This window comes from Mytilus edulis, unplaced genomic scaffold (assembly GCF_963676685.1).
Source record: "Mytilus edulis unplaced genomic scaffold, xbMytEdul2.2 SCAFFOLD_1026, whole genome shotgun sequence".
In the NCBI taxonomy this organism is placed as follows: domain Eukaryota; kingdom Metazoa; phylum Mollusca; class Bivalvia; order Mytilida; family Mytilidae; genus Mytilus; species Mytilus edulis.
This window is the reverse complement of record NW_027267752.1, coordinates 15289-28779: the sequence shown is the minus strand read 5'-3', so window position 1 is coordinate 28779 and position 13491 is coordinate 15289. Positions and strand designations below refer to the sequence as shown.

General features: G+C 32.1%; 1 protein-coding gene across 1 annotated transcript; it reads left to right on the top strand.

Annotated features, from left to right (window-relative positions):
• Positions 1–73: 73 nt before the first annotated feature.
• LOC139505959 (N-lysine methyltransferase KMT5A-like) lies at positions 74–13201 on the top strand. Its single transcript, XM_071295285.1, has 7 exons — positions 74–128; positions 504–639; positions 2856–2886; positions 4510–4597; positions 6693–6855; positions 11069–11270; positions 12673–13201. Exons 1-7 carry the CDS (start codon positions 74–76, stop codon positions 12751–12753), a joined length of 756 nt encoding a protein of 251 aa, XP_071151386.1. The 3' UTR covers positions 12754–13201.
• Positions 13202–13491: the final 290 nt, after the last annotated feature.

The window sequence follows — 13491 nt, the reverse complement described above, 5'->3', positions numbered from 1 at the left end:
TAATGTGAAACTAGTGTACATTACATTAAACCAAATGTAAACATGTTTACTGTACACTGCGTATGGTGTGAACATGGCCTTATATTCTAGTTTAAATTGTTTACTGGTGTCCACAGTTGAAGATGCAAGTATATATAGACGAATGACACATGCCTTTCAAAGCCTCTAGTTCATCTTTTATTGCAGCTGTTATTTAAAAGCAGGAATCTCATAAACATTTGCATTTCTGATAAAAGAAACTATTTTTGAAGACTTATTGTCTTCTAAAGACTACTATAAATTCTTGAAAAAAACCTACATTTAAATTTGCCTTAATATTCTTTCTGCATTAATATTGTTGGTTTCTCTGAAACTAAATTTTTTATTATCCCTTTCTTATCATTCCAATCAATATCATTATCATTATGGACAAATAATACACTGTTTGAATGAAATAGATGTATGGCTTACTTATGTTAAAAAATTTTGAAGAGTGAACTTGAAAAAATATTCTTTATTTTTAGCAGTAAAGCTTCCTTCTCTGGAGATTGACAAATTCAATAAGAAAAGCATTTGGAAAAGACCTTACAAGAAAACAAATGGAAAATGTGAGGGACAGAAAAGACGGCCATATTCAGTAATTCCCATAACAACCTTACAGTAAGTTTACAGATTCATTAAACTTAAAAATAACTATCCTGTTTTCAATATGTATTAAACCTGTCAACAGGATGTTGATATAAATCATTTATTTTCCATGAATCAGTTTGTTCTTTGTGGAGTTGAATCAATGGGAACTTAATTTTTTTTATAAAAACCATCTATCATTGAATAGTTTTTCTGTACAATTTTTTTTTTTTTACAAAAACATCTTATCCTGCTTTATACAGTAGACTCCACCTAAACAGCTATCAGCTAAAAGAATATATCTGCTATTGTAATTTTATTTCAAAACACCAAACCCTTCCCTATATGTTTATTTAATTGTGTAATTGAATATCGGATATAAGAATAAATCCGCAAATCCGGATAAGAATATTCAGGCAATTTCCTGATACAAACAGTAAGATAGTACATAGTTCAAAGCTCTGCAGTGAATCCTTTTTCAATTTTTATACGCCCGTCGTCTTTTAGACGGGACGTATTATGGTATACCGTTGTCCGTCCGTCTGTCCGTCCGTCCGTCTGTCGTCCACACTTGGGACAATAACTCAAAAACACTTTCACCAATTTCCATGAAACTTAAGTGAATTGTTTATATCTATTGACGTAAGCTCCATTTCGTTTTTTTTTTAATTTCAGATTTTAAGTTTTGGATTTATGGGGCTTTATTCATAAAAAAGGGGGGATTTTCAACACTTCGGACAATAACTCAAAAAGGCTTTCACCAATGTCCATGAAACTTTGGTGAATTGTTTATATCTATTGATGTAAGCTCCCTTTCAATTTTTATAAATTTCAGATTTTAAGTTTTGGATTTATGGGGCTTTATTCATAAAAAAAGGGGGATTTTCAACACTTCGGACAATAACTCAAAAAGGCTTTCACCAATGTTCATGAAACTTTAGTGAATTGTTTATATCTATTGATGTAAGCTCCCTTTCAATTTTTATAAATTTCAGATTTTAAGTTTTGGATTTATGGGGCTTTATTCATAAAAAAAGGGGGATTTTCAACACTTCGGACAATAACTCAAAAAGGCTTTCACCAATGTTCATGAAACTTTGGTGAATTGTTTATATCTATTGATGTAAGCTCCCTTTTAATTTTTATAAATTTCAGATTTTAAGTTTTGGATTTATGGGGCTTTATTCATAAAAAAAGGGGGATTTTCAACACTTCGGACAATAACTCAAAAAGGCTTTCACCAATGTCCATGAAACTTTGGTGAATTGTTTATATCTATTGACGTAAGCTCCCTTTCGTTTTTTTTTAATTTCAGATTTTAAGTTTGGGATTTATGGGGCTTTATTTATAAAAAAAGGGGGATTTTTAACACTTCGGACAATAACTCAAAAAGGCTTTCACCAATGTCCATGAAACTTTGGTGAATTGTTTATATCTATTGATGTAAGCTCCCTTTCAATTTTTATAAATTTCAGATTTTAAGTTTTGGATTTATGGGGCTTTATTTATAAAAAAAAGGGGGATTTTTAACACTTCGGACAATAACTCAAAAAGGCTTTCACCAATGTCCATGAAACTTTAGTGAATTGTTTATATCTATTGTTGTAAGCTCCCTTTCAATTTTTATAATTTCAGATTTTACATTTCTGTGTTATTAATTTTTATGCTTAAAAAAGGGGGGATTTTCCAATATTGGGACAATAACTAACACTTTCACAAAATTTTATGCAACTTTGAAAAATTGTTTATATCTATTGACATAAGCTCCCTTTCCATTTTTATAAATTTTAGATTTTACGTTTTCTTAAGTAATGAATTTTTATACTTAAAAAAGGGGGATTTTATGAAACTTTGGTGAATATATTAATGTAACATCCCTTTTTTGATTTGTATATATATATTTCTAGTTGATCATATAAATTCATTTAAAGCATAAAAGACAAGTTAAAAGAGCAACGGGCGTATCATGCGCTAAAGCGCAGCCCTTTATTTTTTATCTGTTAGTATGAGTTGAAAAATGAATTTAAAAAAAGAAATACAATATATGTAGTATTACCTAGGGGTCCAGCAATGATTGTATCTGCCAGACATGAGCTAATCTGAAAGGGTGATTGCCATAATGTAGATCAGTATTTCTGTTAGACCATATAATTCAGCTAGGTCATTTCATTGATATCAGATTTTGTATTTCCAATTTGCAATAGACAGTTGTTGATCAGTGACTTTTATATAACCTAATTTTTTTTTAGAAAAAAGACAAGAAGTGGTCAGAAAAAACAAGTAAGTGCAATCAACAGTTAAGCAATCAGTGCATACACTTTTTTCCTTTTTCTTCAGAGAATAAAGTTTTGTTTTCAGATTTGAGGTTAAGAGTAAGTATAATTTATTACCTATTTTTTTTCACATGTGTTCTTAACTATGACAGAAGTGATTAAGCTCAAAACTAATATATTGCTTATATTATAAAGAAATTTTTTTGTTCTATAAAAATTCTGATCACTTAGTAATTAACTTTTAAGGAAAGACCATCACTAATTCTGATTTTATAATAAAGATTTTATTAATAAATTAAACAAGACTATAACAAATTACATTCAAACACATTTACGGGTAACTATAAATATAAAAATAGAAATACATTGATTTCTTGTCATTTAACAAAACAGATTAAATCCCATAAATGAATCCTCATTCCCACATTAGTTAATATTAACTTGAAACTTTCATTTTTGTCTTGCCTTGAGTAAAAAAGTGAAATATAGGTAAGCTGTTTCCTGCAACAGTGACTGCAATGACTGCTTCAACGATATATTAGTTTGTGATTACTTCTAGTTTATATCCTTAAAGAATATAAGTAACAACCATAATCATGAAAACTGAGCCTTGACAAACCCACCATGAAATTAAGGTCAAGGTCAGATGAACACTGGGAGACAGATATGTACACCTCACATTCATTTAATACACTGATTATAACTAACCTATTTCATATAGAATCTGATTATTGGACAAAACCATGAAAACTTTAAAACATTCATCCATTAACCATGACAATCAGGCATATGCAATCAGGTCCAGTTCATATGAAACCCTGCCAAACAGACATGTTAACTCTACAATCATTCAATACGCTACAGTGCCCTATTGCTTTAGTTATGAGATATTGACTTGGCACATACCAAAACCTAATGAGGTCAGGTGAATCCTGTTTGACTGACATAAAGACCTTGAAAAAAAATCCATATACCAAATGAAGTTATATACTTATTTATTCTCATAAATAATCAAATAATTCACATGGCAAAAATATTTTTTTTTTATGCCCCACCTACAATAGTAGAGGGGCATTATGTTTTCTGGTCTGTGCATCCATCTGTTCGTCTGTCTGTCTGTTCTTCCATTCGTCTGTCTGTCTGTCTGTCTTGCTTCAGGTTAAAGATTTTGGTCAAGGTAGTTTTTGATGAAGCCGAGGTCCAATCAACTTGGAACTTAGTACACATGTTGTTTATGATATGGTCTTTCTAATTTGAAAGCCAAATTAGACTTTTGACCCCAATTTCACTGTCCATTGAACATAGAAATTGAAAGTATGAGTTTTAGGTTAAAAATTTTGGTCAAGGTAGTTTTTGATGCAGTTGAAGTCCAATAAACTTGAAACTTAGTACACATGTTCCCTATGGTATGATCTTTCTTATTTTAATGCCAAATTAGATTTTTTACCCAATTTAATGGTCCATTGAGCATGGAAAATGATAGTGCGAGTGGGGCATCCATGTACTTTGGACGCATTCTTATTTTCAAAGCAGTGGCTTGCAAAATGTTTCTCATTTACATATATGAAGGCATACTAATTATATTATAAATACAATATTGTACATTATTTGTTCATTTCCTACATTCAAGTGCACTCCAGATGAAGAAGCTCGCCAAGATATTCAACTGGCTCAAGATAAGGATGGATTTGTTGTGAGACAAATTGATAATGTTAAAGGTATTTAAATAAATTTAATTTAATTTAGAAATTGTCTTTTCCACATGACATCAATATATATTTGAAAATGATAAGAGATGAAAGCTAGAAATTTCCATGCCACAGTTTGCTGGGAGAGGGAGTTTAACGAAACAAAAATTTATATACTGCATGTATTGCAAAGATCGTCGTCTTGCGTCGTCGTCGTCGTCCGAATACTTTTAGTTTTCGCACTCTAACTTTAGTAAAAGTGAATAGAAATCTATGAAATTTTAACACAAGGTTTATGACCACAAAAGGAAGGTTGGGATTGATTTTGGGAGTTTTGGTTCCAACAGTTTAGGAGTTAGGGGCCAAAAAAGGGCCCAAATAAGCATTATTCTTGGTTTTCGCACCATAACTTTAGTATAAGTTAATAGAAATCTATGAAATTTAAACACAAGGTTTATGACCATAAAAGGAAGGTTGGGTTTGATTTTGGGAGGTTTGGTCCCAACAGTTTAGGAATAAGGGGCCCAAAGGGTCCAAAATTGAACTCTGTTTGATTTCATCAAAATTTGAATAATTGGGGTTCTTTGATATGCCGAATCTAACTGTATGTAGATTCTTAAGTTTTGGTCCTGTTTTCAAATTGGTCTACATTAAGGTCCAAAGGGTCCAAAATTAAACTTAGTTTGATTTTAACAAAAATTGAATCCTTGGGGTTCTTTGATATGCTGAATCTAAAAATGTACTCAGATTTTTTATTATTGGCCCAGTTTTCAAGTTGGTCCAAATCCGGGTCCAAAATTAAACTTTGTTTGATTTCATCAAAAATTGAATATTTGGGGTTCTTTGATATGCCAAATCTAACTGTGTATGTAGATTCTTAATTTTTGGTCCCGTTTTCAAATTGGTCTACATTAAAGTCGAAAGGGTCCAAAATTAAACTAAGTTTGATTTTAACAAAAATTGAATTCTTATGCTTTTTTGATATGCTGAATTTAAACATATACTTAGATTTTTGATTATGGGCCCAGTTTTCAAGTTGGTTCTAATCAGGATCCAAAATTATTATATTAAGTATTCAGCAATAGCAAGAAATCTTCAATTGCACAGTATTGTGCAATAGCAAGCAATTTTCAATTGCACAGTATTGCGCAGTAGCAAGAAATATCTAATTGCACAATATTGCGCAATAGCAAGAAATTTTCAATTGTAGTTATCTTTCTTTGTCCAGAATAGTAGTTGAATCAACTTAAATCATTGTTTTATACAATATACAATGTATATTCACTTTTACTACCAACTGATAAATTAAAACAATCTTTACCATTCAGTGATAACAAGCACTTTATTTTACATTTTAATATTTTATGATGTATTTAAATGAGTAGTTATTGTTGCAAACTCCATTAGGAATTTGAATTGAGATCAGTTTTGGAAAAAGGGAAAGGTGGATGTGACAAAAAAAGGGGGGTTAAATTTTTCTCATTTCAGATTTCATAAATAAAAAGAAAATTTCTTCAAACATTTTTTTGAGAGGATTAATATTCAACAGCATAGTGAATTGCTCAAAGGCAAAAAAAATATTTTAAGTTCATTAGACCACATTCATTCTGTGTCAGAAACCTATGCTGTGTCAACTATTTAATCACACTCCAAATTTAGAGCTGAATCCAGCTTAAAAGTTGTGTCCATACTTGCCCCAACTGTTCAGGGTTCAACCTCTGCGGCCGTATAAAGCTGCGCCCTGCGGAGCATCTGGTTACCCATTGAACCTCTTTATAAACATCAACAAGACAGCAGCCTATTAACATTAAAACACAATACATTTTAAATGTCTCACTTATTGGTCAGCATGCAGTCTTCAACAATAAATCATTTATTCACTAAAAAAAAAAGGGGCAGATCATGCAGTTCCAACTTTCAACTTGCTTTAGTAGTTAGCGGTTTAAGTGTACTCTCTTTTTCACCTGATAATATGACATGAACATGTGGTATGATTGCCAATGAGACAACTCCACAAGAGACTAAATGACACAGATATTAACAGTTATATTTTTATTCCAGGATTTTGTGTGTTTTTTTTAAACTAAATTTAGAGAGAAAAAAAACATTGTCTTATCTGATTTAGGTAAAGGAGTGTTTGCTTCAAAGTTTTTCAAGAAAGGTGACTTTCTAATGGAATATCATGGGGAATTGATAAGTGGCAATGATGGTAAAAGACGGCTCACACAATATCCAAATTCCGTTGGAAGTTACATCATGTTCTTCAGATTTGCAGAAAAAGAAATGTGGTAAGTATATCATTTTATTCTGGTATCACCTAAGTTGGACAAAGGTATACAGAAAAACACATTAGTTTACATTACATTGCATATATGTACGTTTGTTGAGGAAGCATTAAATATGAGTTTTTTTACAACAGTATGATCAGTATAGCCGACAGGTTAACATCAGAGAGAATCCAGTTTGTCATTTATTAAGTCTCCCAAACAAAGTTTGGAGACTTATTGTTTTTGCTCAGTTCTTATTATTTTTATTATTCTTCTTCTGCTTCTTTTTCTTTTTCTTTTTCTTTTTCCTTTAATTTTTTCTTTTTCTTTTTCTTCCACCACTTTAAAAAAATGAACTTGTCCGCAGCGTTTCTCCAAAACCACTTGTCAGATTTACTTAGGGTTTCATAAAATGTTAGATTAATATGTCTAGGTGAGCCATCAATCGTATGTTTGTGCATTGAGGTCTATTAAGGGGTATTTTGGGGGGCCGAAAGTAGGAAGGGGTTTACTATAGAACCCTATAATATTTTATTTTTGAAAATTTTCAAATGAATATAACTTGAAAACTTTAAGTGATAAACACACACAGTCTTCAGAAATGATCATAGGACAATGAAACAAATCACATGAAATAAAGGGGGATCAATTTGAGAATGTGCTATTATCTTGTAAACAGTACATATCACCCACCCCTAAACCATATAAATTCTTGAAGGGGACTATTAAACAAATCAAATGAAATTTAAGGGAAGTCCCTAGGGGTCACCCCCCCTCATTCAATTTGAGAATGTGCTATTATCTTGTAAATGGTCCAGATCCCCACCCCTAAACCATATATATTCTTGTAGGGGACAATAAAACAAATGAAAAGAAATAAAAGGGAAATCCATAGGGGGTTACCCCACCCCCTCTTATTGAAAACTTGTAAATTGTCCATATCCCCACCCCTTAACCATGTATATCCTTGTATGCAACAATAAAACACATCAAATGAAATATAGAGAGAATCCATGGGGGTTATCCCCACCCCGTTCAAATGAGAATGTTTTATAATCTTGTAAACGATCCAGATCCCCATCCCTAAACCATATATATTCTTGTAGGGAACAATGAAATAAATCAAATGAAATTGAAGGGAAGTCCCTTGGGGTCACCCCCACCCCATTCAATTTGAGAATGTGCTATTATCTTGTAAACAGTCCAGATCCCCACCCCTAAATCATATATATTCTTGTAGGGGACAATAAAACAAATGAAATAATTAAAGGGAAGTCCATATGGGGTCACCACACCCTCTCTTGTTTGAAAACTTGTAAACGGTCTAGTTTCCCAACCCGTAAACCATATATATTCTTGTATGGGACAATTAAACAAATCAAATGAATATGGGAGCTTTGTTTGGGAGACTTCATAACAGCATCCTGATACAATTAATTCTTGTAATTCAAATGAATTGGCACAATTTTCGAAGTTTAGATTTCTGTTTTTGGTTCATAATAGCATTAAATTTTAAAAGATTACAGTTCGTTATGTATTTCTTGTCAATAAGTAGTGTTCTATCTGTCAAGAGACTGCTACATTCCATTACATAGCTGGTATTCGTCACTTATAGCACTCTAAGTCAATTCAAATTTTTGCAATTAAAGGCATGTTTAATTGATAAAACTTTCACAGATTTCCCAATAAACTCTTCAACCTACAAGCCAAGGGTGTTTAATTGTTTAAACATGGCTATTGTTTATTGATGGAAAAAAGCAAACACCCTCTACCACAATACCCTAAAATTAGTCATCAAACAGCTTCTTTTTATGCCCTATTTATTCTGCCCCATTTAGGGGCATTATGTTGTTTGGTCTGCATCCGTTTTTTATTTTGTCTGCCTGTCTGTCATGTTGAAGGTTAAAGTTTTTGGTGGAGGTAATTAATAGTCATTACTAAACTCATACACTTGTTTATAAATAACATCTTGGATGTAAAGAATATTATTTATAAAAAATAAAAATAATACCAAAAAAAAAAAAAAGATTTGATGAAATAAAAATCTATTTACATATTTTTTCCAACGGTAAATTTGGGAAAATGTAATATATACTCGTTGTCAATATCTGTAGTAAAAGACAGATTGGAACATACCAGAAATATATCAATTTCGGGATTTATTTCCTTTCTTGATATTCAATGACAGCAATTTAAAGAATAAACTGCTCAAGTTGTCCGCTTAAGGGGTATTCTTGACAGTTAAAACAGACTTATAATTGCAATCAAAAATAGGAAAAGATGACATAAAATTCTTTTTGTCTTTTTTTTTAAAACATCTTTGGTCAAATAGCTAAAGTATTATACACTGTGAGACGAAGACTGCCTCATGTTACAAAGTTTCCATCAGTTACATGACCAATATCCTTGACCTCAGTTTCATGGTTCAGTGACTACTTGATTAAAAAGGTTTTGTGATGTTGAATTCCCACCTATTATAAGTAATAGAATAATTACCGGTATATTTGATTTTTGCGTACCTTGCAAGGTCATCTTTGGACTTTGATAAATTGTTGAAAAACACTGTTATACAGACTTTTTTCGTATATGCCTTCAGATATTGGGCTGATTTATAGCTCACCAGGGCTCGGAAGTGTCCCATGTGAGGTTATGCCATCACTTGGCGTCCGTCGGCGTCTGTCGTCGTAAACTATTAAAAAAGTTTCTCATCTGAAACTACGGGGACAAATTCCTTCAAGCTTTAAGGTAATGTTCCTTAAGGTATCTAGTTTTTAAATTGTATCTGAAGTTTTTATTCATCAACAAACATGGCCGCCATAGCTAAAAATAGAACATAGGGGGTCAAATGCAGTTTTTGGCCTATATCTCAAAAACTAAAGCTTTTAGAACAAATCTGACACGGGTTAAAAGTGTTCAATTGGTCAAGATCTATCAGCCCTGAAATTTTCAGAAGAATCAAACAACCCGTAATTGGGTTGCTGCCACTGAATTGGTAGTTATAAGGAAATTTTGCAGTTTTTTTGTTATTATCTTTAATATTATTATAGATAGATATAAACTATAAACAGCAATAATGTTCAGCAAAGTAAGACCTACAAACAAGTTAAAATGACCATAGTTGTCAATTGACCCCTTAAGGAGTTATTGCCCCTTAAAGACAATTTTACACGAAGTTTTGATCCATTGACAAACACTGCAACCATGGCTAAAAATAGAATATAGGGGTCAAATGTAGTTTTCGGCTTATATCTTAAAAAAATAAAGCTTTTAGTGCAAATCTGACATGGGGTTAAATTTTTGAATTGGTCAAGATCTATCAGCCCTGAAATTATCAGACGAATAAAATAACCCACGGAATTGGTAGTTTTAACAAAATTTTTGCAGTTTTTAGCTCACCAGGCCCAAAGGGCCAAGTGAGCTTTTTCTTGTCACTTGGCGTCTGGCGTCATTGTCGTCTCCATCGTCGTCTGTCATCGTTAACTTTTACAAAAATCTTCTCTGAAACTACTGGGCCAAATTAAACCAAACTTGGCTACAATCATCATAAGGGCATCTAGTTTTAAAAATGTGTCCAGTGACCTGGCAAACAGATCAAGATGGCCACCATGGCTAAAAGTAGAAAATGTAGATATTGGGTTATAACTCTGAAACCAAAGCATTTAGAGCAAATCTGACATGGGAGTAAAATTGTTTATCAAGTCAAGATCTATCTGCCCTGAAAATTTCAGATGAATTGAACAGCTGGTTGTTTGGTTGCTGCCTCTGAATTGGTAATTTTTAAGGAAATTTTGCCGTTTTTGGTTATTATCTTGAATACTATTATAGATAGTGATTAACTGTAAACTGCAATAATGTTCAGCAAAGTAAGATCTACAAATAAGTCAACATGACTAAAATGGTCAGTTGACCTCTTAAGGAGTTATTGCCCTTTATAGTCAATTATTAACAATTTTCATTAGTTTTTGCAAAATATTTTGCTCTGGAACTATTAAGGGCCAAGTTCATTATAGATGGACAAATTGTAAGTAGCAAGAATGTTCAGTAAAGCAAGATCTCCAAACACATCACCATCACCTAAACACAATTTTTTTTCATGAATCCATATGACGATCTGTTTTCTTTGTTTGATATGCATATAGACCAAGGTAAGTGACACAGGCTCTTAAGAGCCTCTAGTTTATTTTATGATATTTCACCAGTTTTGCTTGATTTTATATGCACTTATTTTTTGTAGTGTTGATGCAACATTTTCTAAAAGAATCGGAAAGTACGTAAACGATGGCATAAAAAGTTGCCAAAATGCCAGAGTTAGAAGGATCATTGTAGACACCATACCAAGGGTTGCTATATATGCTGTACAGGATATTTCCCCTGGAACTGAAATTTTGTACGATTATGGTGTAAATGACCTTCCATGGAGGCAAAGTACTTCAAAAGTAAGTACTTAGAAGGAATATGTTTTGCCATGTATTTTCAAGGCAATTACTTTTTGCCCTTCTGCTATCCTAAGACTCATTATTTGTGAGCTACATGTAATGCCAAACTGATCATTGTTTCAAAAATTTAGAATGATCTGCATACAGAGGTCTTCTTTTAGAGATTCGAACCACTGAATGGAATGAAACTAACCATTGCATAAATGTTCCTTATGAGGGGCTGATGAAGTGTTTGTACTTTGTTGGGATTAACTGTTCAAGATAGCATCCTGGTGTTTTTATTAAAATATTGGTCCTGTGTTTAACCAAATTTGACCTCTATCATTATTTGGGTATATGTATTATTTTCATCTATGTGTTTAACCAAATTTGACCTCTATCATTATTTGGGTATATGTATTTTTTCATGATTTTCAAAACCACAGTAGAGTCAGATGACACATTTAGATTCCGGACAATAACTTTAGTTTTAGTGAATGAATATCTATAAATTTTTACATGAAGGTTCAATACCACTAAAGAAAGGTTGTGATTGATTTTGGGAGTTATGGTTTCAATAGTTTAGGAATTAGAAGCCGAAATAAGCATTTTTGTAGTTTTCAAACAATAACATGTGTTTAATGTTTAAGTGTATGCATCCCTCTGAAATTATACTATAAGCTTCCATACCATGAAGGGATGGTTAGTATTGACTTGGGCAGGGGGGGGGGGGGGGGGGGTGTGTTATGGCTCAAAATGTTTTGGAATTAGGGGCAAAAAAGGGGGGAAACTAGGATTGTCTGGTCAATGGACAATTATGACAATTTAAAAGCAGTGTAAGGGAGCAAAAACATTTAACATACAATGTTGGGTATGTTTGGCATTTACCTCATTTACACTACTTGTAAAATATGTATAAAGTAATGTCAGGTTTTGGACTAATTGGCAAAAAAAGGGGGATGGTAGTAGTTTTCATTTTTTCCCCCAAATTTCTCAAATTCCACATTTTTGAAGAAGAAATCTTTAATTGCACAATACTGTGCAATAGATTTGTAAGATCTTGACATTTGTTTTGTGTCAGAAACTCATATTGTGTCAAAGATTTGATCACAATCCAAATTCAGAGATGTATCAAGCTTGAATGTTGTGTCCATACTTGCCCCAACTGTTCAATGTTTGACCTGTGCGGTCGTAAAAATCTGCGACCTGCGGAGCTCCTGGTTTAAATGATTTATGTCCTTTAGAAATTTTAAATAAGTGTTATGTGGAGGAAATTAGAACTCTGTTATTTTATCCCCTTTATATCTTTATATGCAAGCAAAACATTTGTTTTAAATGCCAAGCTTATTTTCACCAAATGTAGGTATTCAAGAAACTATTCATGCATACATAATTGAAAAAGTTTTCAATAATTTGTTTTCAGACAACCCAAAGGTGCTCTGTAGTATTGGAGAAGATGTGTTTAGCTGATCTTAAAGGTTTATTTTACCTTAGTAGTATTTAATTTAAATGTTTTTTTCACATCCAAAAAGGTTAAAACTTTATATGTCACTTCTGAAATTAAGAAAAAAAAATAACTAAAAGACTTCATGAAATGCAAGTGTAGACAAATATAGAAAAAAAATTGAAATTGTCCTGCAGTGGTAATACCAAATATTCATTTATTTGAGCTGTTCACTTAGGCTGCTAAATATAGCATTGCAATATTAACTCTTTTTTTTTCCCTTTTATTTTAGATTTTTTAACTTTGAGTGTAATTTTGTAAATTACATATGATTTTGACCTTCTGGGTTTTGAGTTTCTTGTTTATCCCTAATCAAATCACAAAATGAAAAGCTCAATTATATCAGACAAATTGATGCAATTGTCATATTCCTGCCTTGGTATAGATCATAGGCATGACATCAATAAAAAAAATATCTGAAAATTTCTGACACACAAATAAAAAGAAATGAGGAGTGTCAATTTTGAAGATTTTTAAAAGTTAAGTTTATTTATTGCTGTTTGAAAATTTGAAAATAATGCAATGTTATTTAATAATATTTTTTTTCTCTCAAAAAACAGAGAATGATGTTCTGTCAACAGAACTTGCTGCTAACCAGTCTGTCACAGAAGATGATATTATGTCAACACAACTTGCTGCTGACCAGTCTCTCACAGAGGATGATATTTTGTTAACACAACTTGCTGCTGACCAGTCTGACACAGAGGATGATATTTTGTCAACACAACTTGCTGCTGA

Bases quoted from the DNA above. Each gene is read 5' to 3' on its own strand.
- LOC139505959 (XM_071295285.1), top strand. From the start codon at position 74: ATGGCCTTATATTCTAGTTTAAATTGTTTACTGGTGTCCACAGTTGAA. The intron at 2,887-4,509 runs GTAAGTGCAATC...CCTACATTCAAG, and splicing joins GAAGTGGTCAGAAAAAACAA to TGCACTCCAGATGAAGAAGC. The intron at 11,271-12,672 runs GTAAGTACTTAG...ATTTGTTTTCAG, and splicing joins GGAGGCAAAGTACTTCAAAA to ACAACCCAAAGGTGCTCTGT.